Below are 21903 nucleotides of genomic sequence, written 5' to 3'. Positions count from 1 at the left end.
ACTGCAGCAATGTTTTAAAGAAGAGTGAGGCTATGAGGGATTGACAACGCCATCCATAAATGTAATTACCTCACGTTATTGCTGATGATTGGGAATCGTGGGGTACTTCTGCATTTTTGTGTAGTTTTTTGTTAAATATTGATGGCGTAATAGGCCACGTGTCGTTCTTCAGAGGCTGTATTTACTTCATTCTAAGACCTGGTAGGAACCAGGTGATTCGTTCTTTTTTTCACATGACTCTTAATGTAACGGAAGCAGTAAGACGAGGAAATGTGGGATCAAAGTCCGGCCAAGAGATAACTCATCCCAAAAGTCATTTCTACATGAACGACGACAACCAAAACAAGGATTTCTCACAGTGTTCTTCTCACTTCTTATGATCCCACCTTCTCTGGGGATGTAGCCGTTGTGTGAAGTAATTCTTCTCCATAATTGTTGCTCTCTAAGCCACAACTGCCAAATGAGTATTCTGTCAGTCTTTAAACTCATCCATAATCACAGAGCACTTTTAATGAAGGACACTTCAAGTGATCATTTGTTTATCAAACGTTCTCAACATTTATCTCCGGGAAACGGGCTTGACAGCAAAGCTTTTCAGGCTAAACAACCCATAGCAGTCACTTAGGGCTGTATGACTGAGTTTGTAGGGCACAGTGAACAGCTGCCTTTCATGGCACCGCGTGATATCAAAGGAACCACAAAGACTGTGCAAAACAATGGCAATTTGTCATCAGACAAGTAGAAGACTCTGCATTGACTCGGAACAGACTGAGAGCACAAAACACCTTACTGACGTGGCAAAGCAGATGCTCAGGGCTCAGAATTAGACTGAAACGCATTCTAGGTCTTAAATATGATGCTGAATAACACCTGCCAGGAAGTGAGTGCAGATGTTGCTAGATAATAACCAGACAGGACAAAAATCTGAGAATCTGATGTCATCATTGAGCAAAAAGTACCTGGTGGTTCACGCTTTAAAATATCACAAGTAATGCTAGTCAGAAACCCAGACTCAAAGCTCACTGTCCTGTAAATGTTAAGCAGTAATTTGATTAGCTGTTTATATATATATATATAAATACATGTATGTATATGTGTGTGTATATGTGTGTGTGTATATATATATATATATATATATATATATATATATATATATATATATATATATATATATATATATATATATATATATATATATATATATATATATATATATATATAATGTTGTATTCCCACAGAACAATATACACTGACATAGTAAGGCTGCAGGGGTTTATATTGCCTGTTCTTACTTGTTTCCATTTGGGGCTTTGTAGATATTTTGTTACACATAAACTTGTCATATTGCTTTAAAAGAAAAAAGGTATTCAGTCATATTATCTTTTGTGGTATATCACTTAAGTCCAATTTTGATACTTTTGACTTTGCTTTTCCTGAAGAATATGGAATACCTAAATGAGAACATATATAAACTTTTAGAGCACGTTTTATGCCTCCAAACGATATGTTCATGCCGTCAGATCATATGTAAGAAAGCTAATTATCCGTCTGTTGCTAACGTCTCGTGAAAACGGTACTGAGTCTGCGCGGTGCTCCTCTCCCCTTGTTCATGACGTAATTGACGTTGCTGTCAGAATCCAGGAAGTGGGTCGCTCGCAGTTGTTTGTGTTCGTTGCTCACTGTTTCTCTCCTGTTTTTCTGATTTAAGATTCCGCTCTTACGGGCCGAAATGGCAACGTTTATTTCAGTCCCACTAAAAAAGTCATCGGAAGTGGATCTGGTGAAGCCACTGTGTAAATATGTCATAGCCTCGTACCCAGCGGGCGACGACCAGGCAGAGTATATACGCTCCGTGGAGGAGTTGAACAAGCTCCGCAAGAGCGCGTTGGGAAGGCCGCTCGACAAACACGAGAGCTCCCTGGAGATCTTACTCAGGTAAAATACAACCCTAATGTAACACCTGAATCATTTGTACTGGTTGTAAACAAACAGGAAAGCTCATCTGTGGCGAGTGAGTTAGCTCTGTCGCCGCACCCACACAGGTTAGCTTTTAGTTGCTAACATGGTAGCTGAAGTTTAAGCTAAGTCAAGCTAAGATGGTAGAATAACTGACTCATGTGTCACTCTTGCCAAGTTTCCTCGAGAGGGTTATGTGGGCCTGCTAATTTATTCATACGAACTGTCAAATAATTATAGGTTGAATTGTCCATGTAAGGTTAAGGTAGTGAGGGTAATTTCTATCGACTACATTTTCATTATTGGAGCTCAAGTAAAGCTCTGCAGGTAAAATATTCAGTTTTCAGGTCATTACTGGCCACCACCATAACCTGCCCGTTTCGCTGTGTGAGACAAATAGGTGACTAAAAGCTTCATTTAACTTTAAGACATTGACAGAGATTACAATAGTTAAGAATTTATATTGTATGTGTCTGATGATGGATAACTAGTAATTTACTCATAGTGCTTCTTATTACTTTTAAAAGTGTTAAATGTATGAAAGGTATTCAGCAGATGTAGTTATAGTATAGCTGTGTGTCCATGGAGCACCATTGGAAAAATCCAAATCCTTTCAGTCAGGTGTCGTTCACATTCATACTGACACGCACCACGTCCCACTGTTAACCACTTTGCATAGAGGAACTGAGACGTGATAAGGCTCTAACAAAGTTCCTCTGTGTCCACTGCTCAATTAGTGCCACCTGTCCGCTGCTAACTGCTGACTTACTCTTGTGAAATTATTCAGACTTTTATTTACTTGTGACTAAGGCTCATTAAAACACGTTACAAAGGTCTTGAGGTTAGCATTGGGTCAACATCCACCACCGTCACATTCAGAGACCAGACTTTATATTAGGAGTCATACGTCATTCTCGAGGCGGCATGTTTGTGCAGACTTTGCCCTCTCTCATTTCAACCTTTGTTGTCAGTGACTCTTGAAGCATATTGCACAGGGTTTGGCCAGATTACACGAGTATCCAGGTGTTTGCATGCTGGAGTGCTGGTCTTTCATTTCTCTCCACTGGGAGGAATTTTTAGCTGCAGGCCAACATGGTATCGGGTCACCATTGCCACAATTAGGCTTTGTAGTTTTTCTAATCTCATCTTGGTACAAAGTGTTATTAGCTAACAGGTGAGTATGTGGCAAATAATGAAGCCATGCTGAAGATTTTCTCACATTTAGCCTGTTTTAGTGTTTTCATGTGACTTCTAGGATGCATTGGCAGAGACACCATGACTCGGTAGCTGGCCTGGCTAGCATGGAGTCAGAGGCTAACATGTCTGTGCTGTTAATGGGATGCTATTCCTGCCTCTTAGCATCGTTGCTCCATGGCCCTCTGCACTTGTCTTCTTTTACCCTAATGCCAGGTAGCCCGAGCAACAGGCCTTTCACAGGCGGGTAGCCAGGCAGCTTACGTGTTACCGTGGTGACCATTGTTTGTGTGGGACTTTTTTTTTTTTTTTCAAATCTTTCTCTTTAGACGACCAGGTGGCACACCTCAGCTCAACTTTCCTCTGTGGACACACGTCTTCGTGTATGTGATTGGAAAGCAAACTACGGCATCCAAAGCCAGTCTTGTTATTGTGTCAATACAGTTGTCATACCTAAAAATAGACTGTTGACCTTACGTCATATGCACAGACAGTGATAGGATGTAAGCTGCTGACCCTGTATTTGTGTGTGTGTGTGTGTGTGTGTGCGCGCACTGAAGTGTGCAAGACTGCTCTTGTATTTTTTTCCTGACTCACTGTCAAGTGTCCGACAAGGCAGCATTTCCTCAAACTACTGATCTGCAGATATCTCAGAAGAGTCGCTGCTTCTTCAACCAGCCTGTGGCCTTATAATTGTTTTCCTTTTTTTTAGATTAGTGATGACTAAATTAGATGACATAAACAAAAACAATAAACTATGATATGGGCCAAAAGAATTTGGGTTCATACACGAATAAAAACACGGTTTTAATCCCTGCTTTTTCACTCTGCCTGCAGATACTACGATCAGCTGTGTTCTGTGGAGCCCAAGTTTCCCTTTTCTGAAAACCAGGTAATCAATTAGACGGCACATATGACTGAGGATTAGGCCTGGCTGATTAACAGAAGAGCTTGAGCAAAAAAGTGTTTCTCTGTTTCTGCAGCTCTGCTTAACCTTCACATGGAAGGATGCCTTCGATAAAGGATCGCTGTTTGGTGGCTCAGTCAAGCTCTGTAAGTGTCTTTGTATGTAAACGTGGTTAGTTGCGGAGGGAAAAGAGGAAATTGTGAAAATTATAACCAATTTCTTTCTTTTCCCTTTGGGTACATGTTTGTCCTACTGTCTGTTTATCCTCTTGTCGTTCGGTGGGTTAATTTGGCTTTTTCCTCCAAAGCGCAGACATGAATACACATCCTGGAACACACAATGCATTGTGACACTAAAAATGTCTCTTTCACTTAGCGTCCAGGAAACGGGCCCAACAGGGTGTCGTATGGAGTTGAGGAAACATCTGACACAGAATTATTTCTATTCAGATATAACGCTGGTTTGGGTTCTGTAGAATTCAGGGACAGGAACTTACATTTGCTGACTTGTAAAATCACACTTGAATCTTTTGTCCTCTGTGGTTGGTTGTGGGAGTTTACGACTTTGGGATTCCTTTCAGGGAACTCTGGGTGAGAAAACGGTCAAATGAGGATGCAGAAATGTTGGTTGGAGGAAAAATGTCAACCCCACACAAACAGACAAAAAAGGATCTGCTTGATATTTTAATACAGTATCTAAGGATAGCTTTTAATTTTCTGACCACGTGGGGGAAAAATTCAAATGATATGATATAGCAAATTTGGAGGGGAAATGTAGTCGCCGTTTTTGACAGTGAAAGAGACTTTATGCTCTGTTTTGTTTGTGTTGCAGCTTTGGCCAGTTTGGGCTATGAGAAGACATGCGTGTTGTTCAACTGCGCAGCTTTGGCTAGTCAGATTGCTGCCGAGCAGAATGTGGATAATGACGAGTGTCTGAAGGCGGCTGCCAAATATTATCAGGTGGGTGTAATACCACACAGTGTACTACTGCATTATTGGGAAATGTAATGAGAATTAATGACCAAACTTGACTTATTTAACCCTCTTTACACACAGGGAGACGAGATGAAGACGAACATTAGGTCGTGTCCATCATAATTTTTTTTGTAGTATTATTTTTTGTTTAATTTCGAAACAGAAAATAATACTTTCTTTTGATTTAAGTAATTTCTCACTATTGTGAAAGTCTAGGAAAAGAGCCCAGATCTTGGTCAGTCTTCCTGCTAATCACATGCATATTGCAAACTGTCCAAAAGATCTGGTTCAAGAAAAAAGTCCAACAGCTCAATTTGCTTGATGAGCTTTGGAATTCTGGGTCATGGAGTAACAAAACCAGATAAACTAGTTTTGCAAGTGAAATGCATTCACTCAATTCCATTGAATGCGAGTTATCAATCTGTATTCATTTCAAGCTTCCATTATGCGAGATTTGTTAGCAAAGTGTCATTTTGATCTGTTTGAGTAGTTAAAATAAACTTGCTCATCGTGTTCGACGGTCTGTCAAATCACTGCTGATGCTACCACCTGTGATCCGAGTTATCTGAATAAAGCCATATCGGAGCAAAGGAAGCGACTATGACGGGTCATGCTTTAGTTCAGCGTCTGTATGGCTGCTTGGGCCTCAGTGCTCCCTTCGGTGGACATTTGATCTGCTGACGGTTTGGACTGTTATTGGACTATAAAAAGATCTGCTAATGTGAATTGCAGTCATTACTGACGTTTTCTGGTCGGTGTCTCTCTCCAGCTGGCCAGTGGAGCCTTTAGCCACATTAAGGACACGGTACTCTCTGCGCTGAACAGAGAGCCCACCATGGACATCTGCCCTGAAACTGTGGGCACTCTGAGCCTCATCATGCTGGCCCAGGCCCAGGAGGTCTTCTTCCTCAAAGCCACCTCAGGTACCGAAGGCCCGATACTACAACACTTCATCAAGCAGCGACATTTAATGTTACTGACTGCTGCTCTAGGGACGACTTGACATTTCAGTGCCGTTTAGCTTGTGTTGATATCTGTGTCATGTAGATACTCTAGAAATGGAACACCAACTTAATTTAGGTCCCACTGAAGTTTTCAAAGTACATCCCACATAAACTACTACTTAGTCTTTTGCTTAGTCGTGCAAGTTTAAATTTTTAAGTGGTCCCGTGCCATTAGTTTAAAAAAAAAAAAAGAAAGTGTTGTCGTTTGAATAAATAGCATCACTAATTACATGCCGCTGCAGGTTTTTTATTTTTTTATTTCCTAAGATTAATTTGTAGAGATGACCGGAGCTTCTGCCCCAGTTCTGTCTACAGAGTTGCTTCTTTGACTTTTAGGAAGAACAGTTTTGCAAACTAGATCGTGGAATTGTTCTTTCGTGTCTCTTTCGCCGTCCCTTGACTGTGAAAATGTGTTGGCTCTACAGACAGGATGAAAGACGCCGTCATCGCAAAGCTGGCCAACCAGGCTGCAGATTTCTACGGCGACGCTTTCAAGCAGTGTCAGTACAAAGATAACCTTCCCAAGGTAAATGAGGAAAACTCACACACACACACACACACACACACACACGGTTGCACACTAACCCTGAAACGAGCACATGGCTGACATTCGCAGTCAGCCATGTGCTCATTGTGGTTGGACTTTGTTTGGAGTGTATTGTGCGTCTGAATGCGTGTATTGTTCTGCACACTCGGGACAGGTTGTGGGACTGTTGCAACCTCTCTGTTCTCATTGGTCCCTTTTCATCCTGTTTTCTCTGTGGTTGGTTGGTTGGTTCTTACTAAACTAGAGTTTGAGCTGGTTTCTTTCTTACTGGTTTTCTTGCCTTCTAATCACGAGCAGCTGATTAACTTACACTCTCTCTGACGCTATAAAACACGCAAATTCATGCAGCAGATTTTTATTAAAATTTTTTTTTTTTTAAATCCAACTGACTCCAAAATGAAACGACAAGAAGCTGCTTGTAAGTTCAAAATTAGCTCCGTTTTAATGGAAAGGTTTGAACTAATGTAGGCTATAATTTGACCAATTCACTAACCTAACTTTATATATATATATATATATATATATAGCATAGCTGAAAATAAAGTTAACAACGTTATTTAATCATGTCAAAAGACTTCTCACTTCTAGCTGTCTGACAAAGTAAAACATCGTATTTTTTTTGTTTCTGCCTTACAAATCTGCCCTCAGTTAGTTTTTAAAGAGTTGATTGTACACTTGTGTTCCACCTCATGATGATAAAGAGTTTTTAGGAAAGCGATGACACTTTCTAAAGCGAAAGCATATATATATATATTTTTTTTTTTGACCTGCTTGAAACCAGTTTGATGCTTCTTCTTTTTTTTAACGCCTTTGTCCACTGGCCTTGAGGACAGGGACATGAATACATGAATCCACATCTGGAAAGCAGCGTCCGCGTTGCGCTTAAAATCCCTCGGATGAAGGGATCTCACGCTCACACTGTCGCACACGGTTGTGGGATGTTTCTTTGAGATGTAGCAGCTTTTGCTGAAAAGTTAAACACTCATTACCTCTTCTGTTTTTCTCTCTCGTTGTCTTTCTTCCTGCATTCCTCGTGGCGGTGGCACTCGTCTGTGTGTGCGTGCTTGTGTTGTGTTGGCACACGGCTGCTCTTGCCCTTTCTTGCCCGTTTGTGACTGGCTTCCGTGATGTCATTTGATTTGACCTGACTGTGCATCTCCCTTCTTTTGGTTTGCCTTGCCATTGTGTGCGCGCGCGTGTGTGTGTGTGTGTGTGTGTGTGTGTGCATATATGTGTTTGCGTGCATGCGTGTTGCTCTGTGGTTGCCTCTCCCTGGTCAGTATTTTTATTTTCAGGAAGTGCTGCCAGTGCTGGCGGCAAAGCACTGCATAATGCAAGCCAATGCCGAGCTGCACCAGAGCATCCTTGCCAAGCAGAAGAAGCGTTTTGGGGAAGAGATTGCTCGTCTGCAGGTACATAGATTTGTATTTGGCTTCATATCGTTCCACATGTGATCTGTCGCATCTGAAGGTGATACCCTCATTTTCATAAATTCTCTTTATAATGCCGTGTGTGATTTAAGACAGGAAAAAAAAAAGAATAAAGAACCTTGACAAAAATGTATTCGACGCTCTAGCACGCAGCGGAGCTGGTGAAGACGGTGGCGTCTCGTTACGACGAGTACGTGAGTGTGAAGGACCTGACGGACAAGATCAACCGAGCTCTCACTGCCGCCAAAAAAGACAACGACTTCATCTACCACGACCGCGTGCCTGAAGTCAAGGACCTGGAGCAAATCGGCAAGGCAGCGCTGGTCAAAGCTACCGCCATCACACCTCCACTCAGCCAGAAATTCTCAGGTACGATGCCGAGAAGCATTTCTGTACTTTTCTCTGTTGTTTCGGACATTGAAAAGTGACGTTAAGTCAAAGCACACAACGAAATAAACTGAAAATGCGACGCTGAAAATGGTCAGTTTCAGATCATCCACAATAAATGACAACTTTAGCAATATGTTTTCTGTTGTCGTCGCAGTAGAACCACTAAAACGCGTAGTAAAGCCATGCCATTTATATCCACGGTGGGTGAATGTTAACGTCAGTCCTGAACTGCACGTGATCTCCAGTTCTCGTTTCATGACGTGCTCGAAACCTTCATTAAATGTTTGGTTGGTCGAGTTACAGAAATGAACCGTAAACTTCTTTTTCTTTCTCTTACGGCGGCTCCTTTAGCTGTTTAAAAATAAAAGAAAATAAGTTTTGTTCTTTGCAAGCCTCTATAAAATGACGGGGGGAGTTTAATACATGCTTTAGAGGACTGTTTAATGTCGGATCAGGATTTCATAACACTCCATCGTGAAACATTTTGCATCTCAGTCGCCTTTAATATCAGTGCTTAGGAACAATCCCAGTTTCCCTGTTTTGCGAAGCTAAATATGCCCATTTTCTCTTGGAAATGAGGGATAAGTGGTTATCTAACCATCTGAATGGCCCCCCCGACGCCCGTTTGAAGGGATAGATGACAGTTCCTCCGTGATCCTAAAAGAAAAACGGACGAGTAAAACTCCGTGATTGGGCCATTAAAAATCTATTTTTATGCCTCCAGTCTGTATCCACTCATGGTCAGAGGCATTATGCTTTTGGGTTGTACTGTTATGCCTCACCTTGAAGTAATTTCTTCACATTTCTGGCACCAACTTCTCTCTCGGTCTAATCAGGATGAACTGCTTTGGTCAAACTCAATATGAGCTGGTGTAGATTCAATTCTCAAGACCTGGTTTAAAAAGGCACAAACATCCACATGGACTCAAGGATGAACTAGATTAAAACTATGAACTCTGATTTAAAAACTACACACATATGTCCAATAGGATGAAATGAAGAGGTGATGTGGGGCTTTGGACTGATGCTGAGAACACGTTTCTTTGAATACCAGTGATTCACAATTGAATTCCTGTAAAGTTGAAGCATCCAACACTAAAAACATTACAGTGCCGTAATAGTGTAAGAGCTCTCAACACACCCTTCTAATGGATTATTTTGTTTTAAGCATTGTTCCACAGGGATGGTGATAAACCATCTGTGAGGTGAAAATGTTTCAGACAGCAGTCATATATGGCTGAACCCTCCTCCCATACTCTATAGTGACTCATTAGTATGTTTTTATTTTATTTGTTTGTTTATAAGATGCTTGTGTTGACCTTTTCCCTGCAGATTTGTTTGAGAAGATGGTTCCCATGGCCGTGCAGCAGTCCATGAGCGTGTACAACCAGAGGAAGGCTGAGACCGTAAACAGACTGGTGGGATCAATGAGAGAGGCGACCAATCTTTGCAACGGGTACGCTGAAGCGTCTCTGCAGGGGTTGTTCTGTTTCTGCCTGTGCGTGTCTGAGTGCACCGAGTGTCTTTGCAAGCGTATTAAAAATTCACGACGCGACGGTGAATCAGGTACCATTAAAAGTTGGATAACAGCGCTCGTGTTTTTCACTGCAGTGCTCCGAGCAACAGTCAATGGTACTTCATCCAACAAAAAGAGGGTTGTTGGTGTTGTTAAATTTGATTCATGAAACAAAAAACAGTTCTGTAACTGTTTCTTTCCATGTCTGCGCTTGAAGAACGTGGATGAAGTTGTGCTATATCGACAGTTTTTACCTGGCATGACTGTTCCACCTTGATGTTTGAGAAGCCCTAATAACTGACAGAAGATGTGTAACTATCAGGGTGTTGGCGTCCCTAAACCTGCCCGCTGCTCTGGAGGATCTTTCTGGCGACTCTGTCCCACAATCCATTGCAGAGAAGGCCAGAACCGTTGTGGAGCAGGGTGGACTGCAGAGCATCGAGCAGCTAATCAAAGACCTGCCTGAGCTATTGACCCGCAACAGAGAGATCCTGGATGAGGTCAGTCATCACAGTGATCTAACCTTTCACATTACTGCCTATTGTTGTCCTCAATCTGTTTTTTAAAAAGTCAAAATAAAAGACATGTTTGTTTGTCATATGACTTTGCTTTCTCAATAAAGCAGCATGTGAATCTAATGCTGTTTAGGACTATGCTGACTTGGATTTGATAAAGGGAGCATTATGACTAAAAACTCAAAATTATTCCTGATGGCGGAAATCCCAAATCAGGATCATCACAGATATTTAATCCTCTGCTCTTTGGGCCAAGAACTGTCGGTCCGCCAGCTCCAGCCAACCCGGTTTTTTGTTTGTTTTTTAAACATCTTGCCGGCAAACAAATAAACAGACGGGAGGAAAAACATAGAACCCAAAACACAATCTGCCTCCGACTTGGTTGGCAGAGTTGAAAAGTCATAATTTTCCCCAAAAAAAGTAGTTAGTCGTGATGCATAAAGATAAAAAAAAACAAAATTGTTGATTTATTTATTTTTATTTTTTATTTTTTTCACATCTTCCTATTTTTAAAGCAAACGAGTGCAGGGTGGAAACAGATACTTAGTTGACAGGAGAGAGGGTCATCAAGAACGTTCATATTTAGTCGTGTCAAATGAAATAATTTATAGATGATGATGAAAAGCAGGGCCGCAGCCCTACATGGAAGTACGTTCTTAAGGCTTTTATAACCGCTGTGTCCATTCACTTTGCCTGTTTTTGTGCGTCAGTCTCTTAAGATGCTGGACAATGAAGAGACGACGGACAACGAGCTGAGATCCAAGTTCAACCAGCGCTGGAACAGAACCCCCTCTGGAGACCTGTACAAGCCCCTTCGTGCCGGTACGTCCTGGAAACTCATAACGTGCCAAAGTCTTTGACCACTCACAAATTGACATGCCCCCTCCTCTCTTCCAAGAGGGTGCCAACTTCGGCAACATCCTGGACAAGGCTGTGAATGCCGACCAGGTGGTGAGGGACCGCTACAACTCCCACTGTGACATGATCGCTCTGCTGTGTAAACCCGAGAATGAGCTCAACGCTGCCATCCCCTCAGCCAACCCGACCAAGACACTGCAAGGCAGCGAGGTCGGTCTGAGAACTTTACACACCTGTGTTTGTGCGTTCAGATGCTGCAAAACTTCCATTTTTCATTGTTCCAGTTAGTTTCTAGCCAAGAGGAATTTTCTGTGTCACACGAAGACCCAGAGGACATTGTGTGCTTCACGGCCCTTTTCCCCCCTCCTCCCCGCTGTAGCGCCCCATTTTTCATTTTGTTTGCTGACTTTGCATTGTGTGCCACTGGGGAACTTAAATAACTAAGCAAGCAGAACTGGGTAAGAGTGAGGAAGGAGTGCACGTCTCTCCAGCCTCGCTGGATTCATGCTGAAGTGAAAAACAAAAATCTGTTGAGATGTGCTGTAGAAGGCAATTATAATGACGAGGGTGGAGGTGAAGAAAGGGACTCTCACCATTTCCCGTCCTGGTTTCTCCTCAGGTGGTGAACGTGCTGCGCTCTCAGCTCGTTCAGTTGGAGGAGGTGAAGAAGGAGAGGGAGACCCTGGAGGGGGAAATCAAGGCCGTGACATTCGACATGTCCACCACCTTCCTGACGGCGCTCGCCCAGGACGGAGCCATCAGTGAGGAGCAGCTGTCGCTCTCCCAGCTCGACAAGTTGTACAGCAGCTCCAACCAGCGGGTGCAGGCCAGCCTCCACACTCAGGAAGAGCTGCTGGGACAAATTCAGGTGCTCAAGCCAACGCTCACACTGATTAAAAGGCAACAAGGCCCGATGTTTGATTTCGTGCTGCTAAAATATCCCTCCCAGACTAAAGAGCTCATTTCCCTGCTGGGATTTATGAAAAATTACTTTCACCAAGCAAGGCAAGGCAATTTTATTTATAGAGCACAATTCATACACAGGGCAATTCAAAGTGCTTTACAGCTACATAAAATCACAAGAAGGCAATAAAACCATTAAAAAGGAATAAAAAAAATAAAAGAAAGAAATTAAAAAAAGAAAGAAATTTAAAACCCATTAAAATAATCATTAATTAATTAAAAAGTGAAGAGTTCAGATAAAATACTTTCAGGTGTCATATGCACAGCTAAATAGAACTGTTTTCAGCCTGGATTTAAACATTGTCAGAGTTGAGGCCTGTCTCACATCTTCTGGAAGACTGTTCCAGATTTTAGGAGCATAAAACTGAAACGCAGCCTCACCTTGTTTAGTCCTGACTCTGGGCACCAGCAGGAGACCCCTCCCTGAGGTTCTCAGAGTCCAAGTTGGTTCATATGGCTCTAACATGTCAGAGATGTACTTTGGCGCTTGACCATGAAGAGACTTGTACACAAGCAGAGCTGTTTTAAAGTCTATTCTCTGAGCGACAGGAAGCCAGTGCAGAGACCTGAGCACTGGACTAATATGGTCGTATTTCCTGGTTCTAGTCAGGACTCGAGCAGCTGCGTTCTGGATGTACTGCAGCTGTCTTACAGCCCGTTTAGAGCCCAGTGAGCAGGCCGTTACAGTAGTCTAACCTGCTGGAGACAAACGCATGGATCAGTCTCTCTAAGTCTGGTTTAGACACTATTCCTTTGATTCTGGCAATGTTTTTTAGATGGTAAAAAGCTGCTGATGTTACAGATTTAATGTGGCTGTTAAAGTTCAGGTCTGAGTCCAATATTACCCCGAGATTTCTAACTTGATAGTTAGGTTTTAGAGAGAGAGTCTCAAGGTGACTGATAACACTTTCAGATCAGAATCAGAATCGCTTTTTATTGCCAGGTATGTGGACACACACGAGGAATTTGACTCCGGTTACACCTCACTCTCTTTAGTGCAACAATTACAAAAAAATAGACAAAAAAATAGACATAGAACAAGATTAAATCAGAAGTGCAAATTGGTGCATGGTGCAAGGATGAAACACTGAAGTCCGGTTTTAGCTGTTTAACACAGAGACAGCCTGAGGGAAGAAACTGTTCCTGTGTCTTGCTGTTTTGGCGTACAGAGTTCTGTAGCGCCTTGCAGAAGGGAGGAGTTTAAACAGTTTGTGTCCAGGGTGTGATGGGTCTGCAGAGATGTAACCTGCCCGTTTCCTGACTCTGGACAGGTACAGATCCTGGATGGAGGGCAGGCTGACACCAATAATCTTCTCTGCAGACCTTATTGTCCGTTGCAGTCTGTTTTTTTCCTGTTTGGTGGTTGATCCGAACCAAACGGTGATGGATGAACAGAGAACAGACTGAACAATGGTGGTGTAAAACTGGATCAGCAGCTCCTTAGGTAGGTTGAGCTTCCTGAGCTGCCGCAGGAAGTACAACCTCTGCTGGGCCTTTTTGATGGTAGTGACTGTGTTGGTCTCCCACTTCAGGTCCTGAGAGATTGTCGGGCCCAGAAACCTGAAGGATTCCACAGCAGACACTGCGTTGTTGGTGATGGTGATGGGTGGCAGAGTGGGGGGGCTTCTCCTAAAGTCCACTGTCATCTCCACTGTTTTTAGCGTGTCCAGATTGTTCTGACCACACCAGCAGACCAGCCGTTCAACCTCCCGTCTGTATGCAGACTCATCACCGTCCCGGATGAGGCCGATGACTGTTGTGTCATCTGCAAACTTCAGGTGTTTAACAGACGGGTCTCTTGAGGTGCAGTCGTTGGTGTAAAGGGAGAAGAGCAGTGGGGAGAGTACACACCCCTGGGGGGCACCTGTGCTGATGGTCCGGGTGCTGGATGTGATGCTCCTCAGCCTCACCTGCTGCTTCCTGTCAGTCAGGAAGTTTGTAATCCACTGACAGGTGGAGGAGGGCACAGTGAGCTGGGTGAGTTTGGTGCGGACGATGGCTGGGACGATGGTGTTGAACGCCGAACTGAAGTCGACAAACAGGATCCTGGCGTACGTCCCTGCAGAGTCGAGGTGTTGCAGGATGTAGTGCAGTCCCATGTTAACGGCATCATCCGCTGACCTGTTCGCTCGGTAGGCGAACTGCAGGGGGTCCAGCAGGGGGTCTGTAATGTCCTTCAGGTACCCTAACACCAGTCTCTCGAAGGACTTCATGACTACAGATGTGAGGGCAACAGGCCTGTAGTCGTTCAGTCCTGTGATGGTGGGTTTCTTGGGGACCGGGATTATTGTGGAGAGTTTGAAGCATGAGGGGACTTCGCACAGCTCCAGGGATCTGTTGAAGATCCGGGTGAAGATGGGGGCCAGTTGGTCAGCGCAGACCTTCAGGCAGGAAGGTGACACACCGTCTGGGCCGGGTGCCTTCCTGATCTTTTGTCTGTGAAAGACTGACAGAACATCCTCTTCACAGATCGTGAGTGCTGGTGGGGGGTCAGAGGGGAGAGGTGGCAGAGTGGCAGGTGATGTCAATTGGGGGGGGGGGGGGGTGTGGAGAGGTGTGAATGTGTCAAACCTGCAGTAGAACACATTCAGCTCGTCAGCCAGTTGATGATTCGCTGCAGTGTTTGGGGCTGGTCTCCTGTAGTTGGTGATGGACTGCAGGCCTCTCCACACTGACGCTGGATCGTTGGCTGAAAGGCTGTTTTTAATCTTTTCAGCGTAGCTCCTCTTGGCTGCTTTCGCCTCCATTGTCAGCGTGTTTCTGGCCTGGTTGTACAGGACTCTGTCCCCACTTCTGTAGGCCTCCTCCTTGGCCTGACGAAGTTGCCTGAGTTTTGCAGTGAACCAGGGTTTGTTGTTGCTGTATGTGCGGAAGGTTTTGGTGGGCACACACATGTCCTCACAAAAGCTGATGTAAGATGTCACGGTATCAGTCAGTTCATGCAGGTCTGAGGCTGCAGTCTCAAAAACACTCCAATCAGTGCAGTCAAAGCAGGCTTGTAATTCCACTTTGGCGTTGTTGGTCCATCTCCTCACCGTCTTGACCACAGGCTTAGCAGATTTCAGCTTCTGCCTGTAGGTCGGGATAAGATGAACCATGCAGTGGTCAGAGAGTCCCAGGGCTGCACGGGGGACAGAGTTATATGAGTTCTTAAAAACAGTGTAACAGTGGTCCAGAGTGTTTGTGTCCCTGGTGGGACACTTAATATGCTGTTTATATTTTGGCAGTTCGTGGCTGAGGTTTGCTCTGTTAAAGTCCCCCAAAACAATGAGCAGAGAGTCCGGGTGTTTTTTCTCCACGTTATTAATCTGGTCGGCCAGGTGTTGTAACGCCTCAGTAACACAGGCCTGAGGAGGGATGTAGACTCCGACCAGAACAAACGAGGAAAACTCCCGCGGCGAATAGAACGGTTTACAGTTGATGAAGAGTGTTTCTAGTTGAGGACTGCATGATTTGTGTAGGACCGTGACATCAGTACACCAACCTTCGTTAATGTAAAAGCAGATTCCGCCTCCCCTCGTTTTCCCCGTAAGCTCCGTTATCCGGTCCGCTTGGTGCAGGTGAAATCCAGGCAGGTAGAGAGCAGTGTCCGGGATGTGCTCACCGAGTCAGGTTTCGGTGAAGCGCAAGGCAGCAGATCTGTTGAAGTCCGTGTTGGTTGTATTGAGGAGCTGCAGTTCGTCCACCTTGTTCGCCAGAGAGCGGACGTTGGCCAGGTGAATAGACGGGAGCGCAGTGCGAAACCCCCGCTGCCGCAATCTGACAAGTGCGCCGGCTCGCTTCCCCCGATGTGTCCGGCGTCTCCAGCGGAGACCACAGAGAGCTGCTGCTCCTCCAATGAGTAGTTCTGTTAAGTTTTCCGGATCGATGAGAACCGAAGATGATGAGAAACTCATTTTCTCTTTGTTTCTGTGGGCCACAGACAATGATTTCAGTTTTGTCTGAGTTTAGCTGGAGGAAATTGTTTTGCATCCACACACTGATCTGTTCGATGCAGCGACACAGTGTATCTACAGGCCCGTGTTCTCCTGCCGTCAGTGACACCTAGATCTGAGTGTCATCTGCATAATTGTGGTAGGACACATTATAGCTGCGTATTAGCTGGCCTAGTGGAAGCATGTACAGATTGAACAATAAGGGTCCCAGGATTGACCCCTGGGGAACCCCACAGGTCATAGCCATTTGGTCTGACACACAGTTACCAATTTCAACAAAATATTTCCCGTCCTCCAGATAGGACTTGAACCAGTTTAAAGCACGACCAGAGATTCCCACCCAGTCTTCTAAGCTCTGTAATAAGATCGCATGGTCAACTGTGTCAAAGGCAGCACTCAGGTCTAGCAGAACTAAGACTGTGACTCTACTTGCATCTGTGTTCAGGCGGATGTCATTTATCACCTTGATCAGAGCTGTCTCAGTGCTGTGGTGGGGCCTTAAGCCTGATTGGAAAGTATCAAAAGCATTGTTAGACAGGAGAAAGTCACTAAGCTGTTGGTATACAACTTTTTCTAGGACTTTGCCTAAGAATGGCAGATTTGATATGGGCCGGTAGTTGTTCAGTACTGTAGCATCAAGATTGCTCTTCTTTAGAAGAGGCTTAATGACAGCGGTTTTTAAGGCCTTTGGAAATGTTCCAGTCTGGAGTGAGATGTTGACTAGATGAGCAAGTTGTGGTAACAAACTGCTCAGCACAGACTTTAGGAATCTAGTGGGCAACTCATCAAGGCAGCACGTTGATGAACTCAGACTGCAGATGGTCTCTTCGACTGTTTTGTCAGTAACAGATGTGAAATGTGTCAGCTCTAGGTGTCTAGCTGGCTGCAGACTAGTTATTTGTGTTGTGGAAATTATTGCATTTTTAATGCCTTGAACTTTGTCATTAAAGAATATTGCAAACTCATTACACTTGGATGTAGAAATGAGTTCTAAAGGCAGTGAAACTGGAGGGTTTATGAATCTGTTTACTGTAGCAAACAGGACACGAGAGTTGTTACTGCAGTTTTTGATGATTTCAGAAAAATAACTCTCCCTTGTTCTACGCAAGCAGAAAAAAACAACCACATGCAAGCAGTTCACACAGTTCATACAGCAGGTGCAGATGAAGTCCAAGGAAACACTAAAAGTTTCTTAGTGCAGAAACGATTTTCAGCTTCCTCCGTACGAATATGCTTGTTCACTAAAAGGTGTTAACAGTCTGACCATCTCTGCTCTCACACCACGACGTTCTTCCAGACGTCCCACCAGGAGTTCAGCAGTCTGAAGCAGTCCAACACGGAGGCCAACCAGAGGGAGGAGGTCCTGAAGAAACTGGCCTCCGCTCACGACAGCTACGTTGAGATCAGCAACAACCTCCGCGAAGGCACCAAGGTACTCGCTCAGCACAACGCCGGCGCACACCTTCTCCTTCTTTCCTTGGTGTTTTTGCAAGCCAGGTCATTTATTTTTGTCCCGTTCTTTTTCTTCCCCTCAGTTCTACAACGACTTCACAGAAATCCTGTTAAAGTTCCAGAACAAGTGCAGCGACATTGTTTTTGCTCGGAAGACGGAGCGTGACGAGCTGCTCAAGTACGTACCTTTCACAGGGGAGCTGTTGTTCAGGGTCGGTCCGTTTTGTCATTTCAGTTGACACAAAGAAACCAAAGATGCCAAATGAAAAGCTTTCCTGGAACGTCAGTTTTTGTGTGAAACTCCAGCATTAGTTTCAGGAATTTGCAGTAAGTTATTTGAGATGAGAGGCTTAGGGCGGCTGCCCTCGCGTCATCAACGGTACATCCTTCACTGTGATTTCAGTGTGTAGGCGGTATTACATAGACTTTGAAAATACAGCTTCCCTGTTGTGATGATAATTAATGATGATATGAATATTTGGAGTAAATTTCGGCAACCGAATGTGACTGTTTTTAAGTTACAGCAGCTTATGGAATACATAAAACTGTGTATTTCTGGCCATCACCAGAGGCATCCCTCTGTTTAAAAACTGCTCTGCAGGCAGAGAGGCTGTAGGCATGAATACATACATGGAGCCGCGACACAGCAGAGTGAAGCTGGCCTTAGTGTTTGAATATGATGTAAACATTACAGCTTGTGGTGATGTTTCAGGGAGCTGCAGCAGAGCATCGCCCGAGAGCCCAGTGCTCCATCCTTCAACGTCCCTGCCTACCAGAGCAGCCCAGCTGCCCCCAACCCCACTCCTGCTCCCAGAAGCGTCTTTGTAAGCAGCCACAGAGCCAAACACTGAGCAACTCAGCTTTATGAAAGTATTGCCTTTCTGTTCTGACCCGTCAGCGTGGTCTCTCTCTGCCTCTTAGCCCCAGCAGCCACAACAAGCCCAGCAGCAGCCTCAGTCAAAGCCTGCACCCCCTTCCAGGCCACCTCCACCGAGCTTCATCCCTCAGGCAGCCTCCACCACTCCCACCAACACACCACCAACTGGCCCTCTAACCAATAACCCACCACCTATGGCACCAGCCTCGTCGGCACAGGGACCACCTTATCCCAGCTACCAAGGCTACCCAGGGTGAGTTTTTATTCCTGTATGTTGACAAGGAGATAGTCTGAATTTAGATATAATCAAACATAACGATGAGAGATAAGATAAATGAGCTCATAATGATCTACGCATCTCCAATATTTTGAGTGAGCAACTGTGTACTGATTATCTGCTGTTGCTGAACACTGAATAAGTCATTCAGGCCAAAGGAAAGCATTGTGAAACCTTCCTTCATCTTCCTGAAGGCTTTGACTCGCCAGGTTTTACTTGAGAGGAAGCTGTACATATGAAACGAAAAGACAAGAGCCCAAACCTTCTGCGTCTATTGTAAATTAATTACTTTGGCCTAATGTTCATCAATATTTGAAAAAGCGTTAAGTGTCTTGCCTGATGGGATATGCGAGCGTTGCGTCAGGCTCCACAGTTAGCAAATGCAAAGTCCTCTCCTGGCCTGGAAGGAAAATGCATAAGTCCATATGTTCTGATCTGGGCCTAATGGGTTAGGCTGAAACGATATCATCAGTTAAATGCCATCGCTTTAGCTCCACCTCCAACCCCTGGATTCCTCTGGGATCTGGTTCATAAAGTGAAAGTCAATGAGGCGGTTTTGATCCATCCTGTACACGACTTCATCTCTTATAAGCCGCTTTCAGACTGGAGGAACCTTTGGCAGTTCTAATAACCTTTTAATCCGCGGGGCCGTTTTCTCCCGTGTTCGGACATACAGGAACTCGGGGCTTTCTCCCTTAGTTCCTATAACTATTTAGCTCCTTCTCCGAGGTCGGGGCTTTTCATGGTTCTATAGAACGGATCTGACAGAGGTGTGTGGTGGTCGGTAGCTACGCCCCTTGTCATGCTATCACGGCTGAAATGTTTCCTCATACGACACGGACACAACCTGCGGGTGTTTAATAAGTTAAACTTACACTGGTCTCATTTGTCTCCAGCGCTCTGCTCTCCTTTCTTCCTTCATGAAATGAAAAAGTATCTCCTGACTCTCTCTGTGAGCTCTTCCAGCCTCTATTAGACGCCTGATGTGATTGTCCATGATTAATATCACCATCATACAGACCAAGAACATGGTGGCCTCCCCGCTCTCCATATTAGCTTCTTGGTGGTGTTTTTTCTTCTCTAATTACTTTTACCGGGTTCTGTTTTGTTGTTGAATGTGGCGCTAAACGGCTAACGGGTAACACGTCACTGACGCAGACGGCTGCGCGCGGCGCATCAGTCCCTATCAGGTCCCGACTCATGTGCGAATGCAGACTGAAACAGAAGGACAGTTATCAGAACGAAATTCGAGTAGGACAGTTCTGATAACTGCGTTCTTAGAACGGCTCTGTCCGAAAGCGGCTATAGATGGAATTCCTGCCCTGATTATTATTTTCTTTTATTTATTTTTTTACGCCTCGTCCTCTGCTGTCTCTCATTTCATTGGGTCACTTCCTGTCTGATCTTTTATTGTTCTTTCTTTACTTTTTAAATGGTTCCGTGAAAGTTTGGTCTATGATCCTCCAAGTCCACTCTGGCAAACTGTACTAGATTTGGTGAAATACGTTTTTGAACACCGCTGTCACATTTCCCAATGTCTGTTGTTGTTGTCGTCCATACAGGTTCTACCAGATGCCCATGGGCTACAACCCCTATGCTTACGGCCAGTACAACATGCCCAACATGCCCAACATGCCCTACATGCCCTACCAGGGGACCCCAGGACAGGGGGGATACCCGGGAGCCCCTCCAGCAGGACAGCCCTACCCCGGCTACCAGCAGCAACCCCCCCAACAGCAGCCCTACTATCCTCAACAATAGCTCTCCTCTTTACCCCCCCCATTCCTCTTCTCACATGTTAACACCAAATGAAATGTGTTCCCAGCAATAACACTTAAACTGCATCAGCTCCTCCTAGTCTTGCACTCCATTTTCTCTCACTAACGACAGTGATAGGACAGGGGACCTCCGAGCTGCTTTGCACTTTTTCTGAAAATCCTTTTTGCTGTACTTTTATCCCATCCCATTTTCTTTAGTCTTCTGGATTCTGATGCCCCTTCCGCTAAACCTCCCCCTCCCTCCGTCAGTGCACCACCCCTCCTCCCGTTTTGCCTGTGAACTTATTTGTCTGTCGCCACTTTCTAACCGTTTTGTCTTTAACTGAGCTGGACTGCTGTACAACACTCGCAGAGGAATGCCTTTCTTTTCTGGTTCTGCGTTCTTTTAGTTGGTGGGTGGTCATTTCTAGTCACTACCCCACCCACTTAATCCACCCTCACTGCTTCTTCATCAACTATAATCCTATTTTTGTAATGAATACTGATGCCTCATTCATAAACCTATAAAAACGAATGGCCTGTAGGTTTTCTATCGTAGGTGATGACTGTTGAGAGTTCTGCTCTTTTTCTTGCTCGCTTGTTTTCTCTTTCATCTGGGGAATGTGGGTTTATTTCTGTGTTACAATCAGAGGCTGTACAAGTGGGAGAAATGGTTCTATTATAGGAATATATGTATAAATAAGACTCTGTATGTCCTTAACCAAGACACTCTTCTGTGCTGCACTTTCATGCTCTTTGTGTTATTTTTATTTCTCAGCTCTAACGTGATTAAAAACAAACAAACAAGCAAAAAAGAAGCTGGCAGCCAGATTTCGTCGGTCTTTAATTGTTCATGTGTCGATTGTGGAGATCGGTGAATCAGCCAGAAGAGGGCAGTCCTGCAGTTCACACGGGGAGCAGCGTTTCACCTGCCACTGTTACTGCTTTCAGCCAATCGCGGAGCGAGGCGTCCCATCTAACTAATCGGCCGCCTTTTGACCCCCCCCAGCACTGGGGGGCAGATCCCATTTAGATGACATGCAAATTACGTTCCAGTGAGGTCGTGATCTCATCCAATCATATTTTCCCCGCTGGTGATTTCTCCATAGACACATTTCATCCCTAGATATTTATTCAGTGTCAGGAGACGCTAATGATTTCGCATAACTCCTCCCTGTGCATGTGTGTGTGCGGGCGTGCATGCATGCATGCATGCATGCATGTATGTATGTATGTATGTGTGTGTGTGTGTGTGTGTGTGTGTGTGTGTGTGTTAGGGAGGCAGATGGCAGCACAGTGTGATGTCTGGAAGGATGCATGGAGATGTTGGCAGAGAGCTGCTGGTACCCTG

General features: G+C 44.6%; 1 protein-coding gene across 2 annotated transcripts; it reads left to right on the top strand.

Moving 5' to 3' along the window:
- Window positions 1-1620: 1620 nt before the first annotated feature.
- pdcd6ip (programmed cell death 6 interacting protein) lies at window positions 1621-21370 on the top strand. 2 transcript variants are annotated; one of them, XM_075450388.1, is made up of 18 exons: window positions 1621-1935; window positions 3988-4042; window positions 4134-4203; window positions 4889-5016; window positions 5801-5954; window positions 6461-6561; window positions 7878-7994; window positions 8159-8381; window positions 9735-9858; window positions 10241-10418; window positions 11144-11255; window positions 11332-11501; window positions 11911-12159; window positions 17487-17621; window positions 17725-17819; window positions 18354-18465; window positions 18563-18771; window positions 20358-21370. In XM_075450388.1, exons 1-18 carry the CDS (start codon window positions 1730-1732, stop codon window positions 20554-20556), a joined length of 2637 nt encoding a protein of 878 aa, XP_075306503.1. In that variant the 5' UTR covers window positions 1621-1729; the 3' UTR covers window positions 20557-21370. The 2 variants fall into 2 exon arrangements, with proteins under 2 accessions (XP_075306503.1, XP_075306502.1); XM_075450387.1 differs by having other exon boundaries at window positions 7863-7994.
- The last annotated feature ends 533 nt before the right edge of the window (window positions 21371-21903 follow it).

The sequence above is a fragment of the Odontesthes bonariensis genome, chromosome 18 (assembly GCF_027942865.1).
Source record: "Odontesthes bonariensis isolate fOdoBon6 chromosome 18, fOdoBon6.hap1, whole genome shotgun sequence".
Classification (NCBI taxonomy): domain Eukaryota; kingdom Metazoa; phylum Chordata; class Actinopteri; order Atheriniformes; family Atherinopsidae; genus Odontesthes; species Odontesthes bonariensis.
The sequence above is the reverse complement of the archived record's forward strand: the minus strand, read 5'-3'. Positions and strand labels throughout refer to the sequence as shown.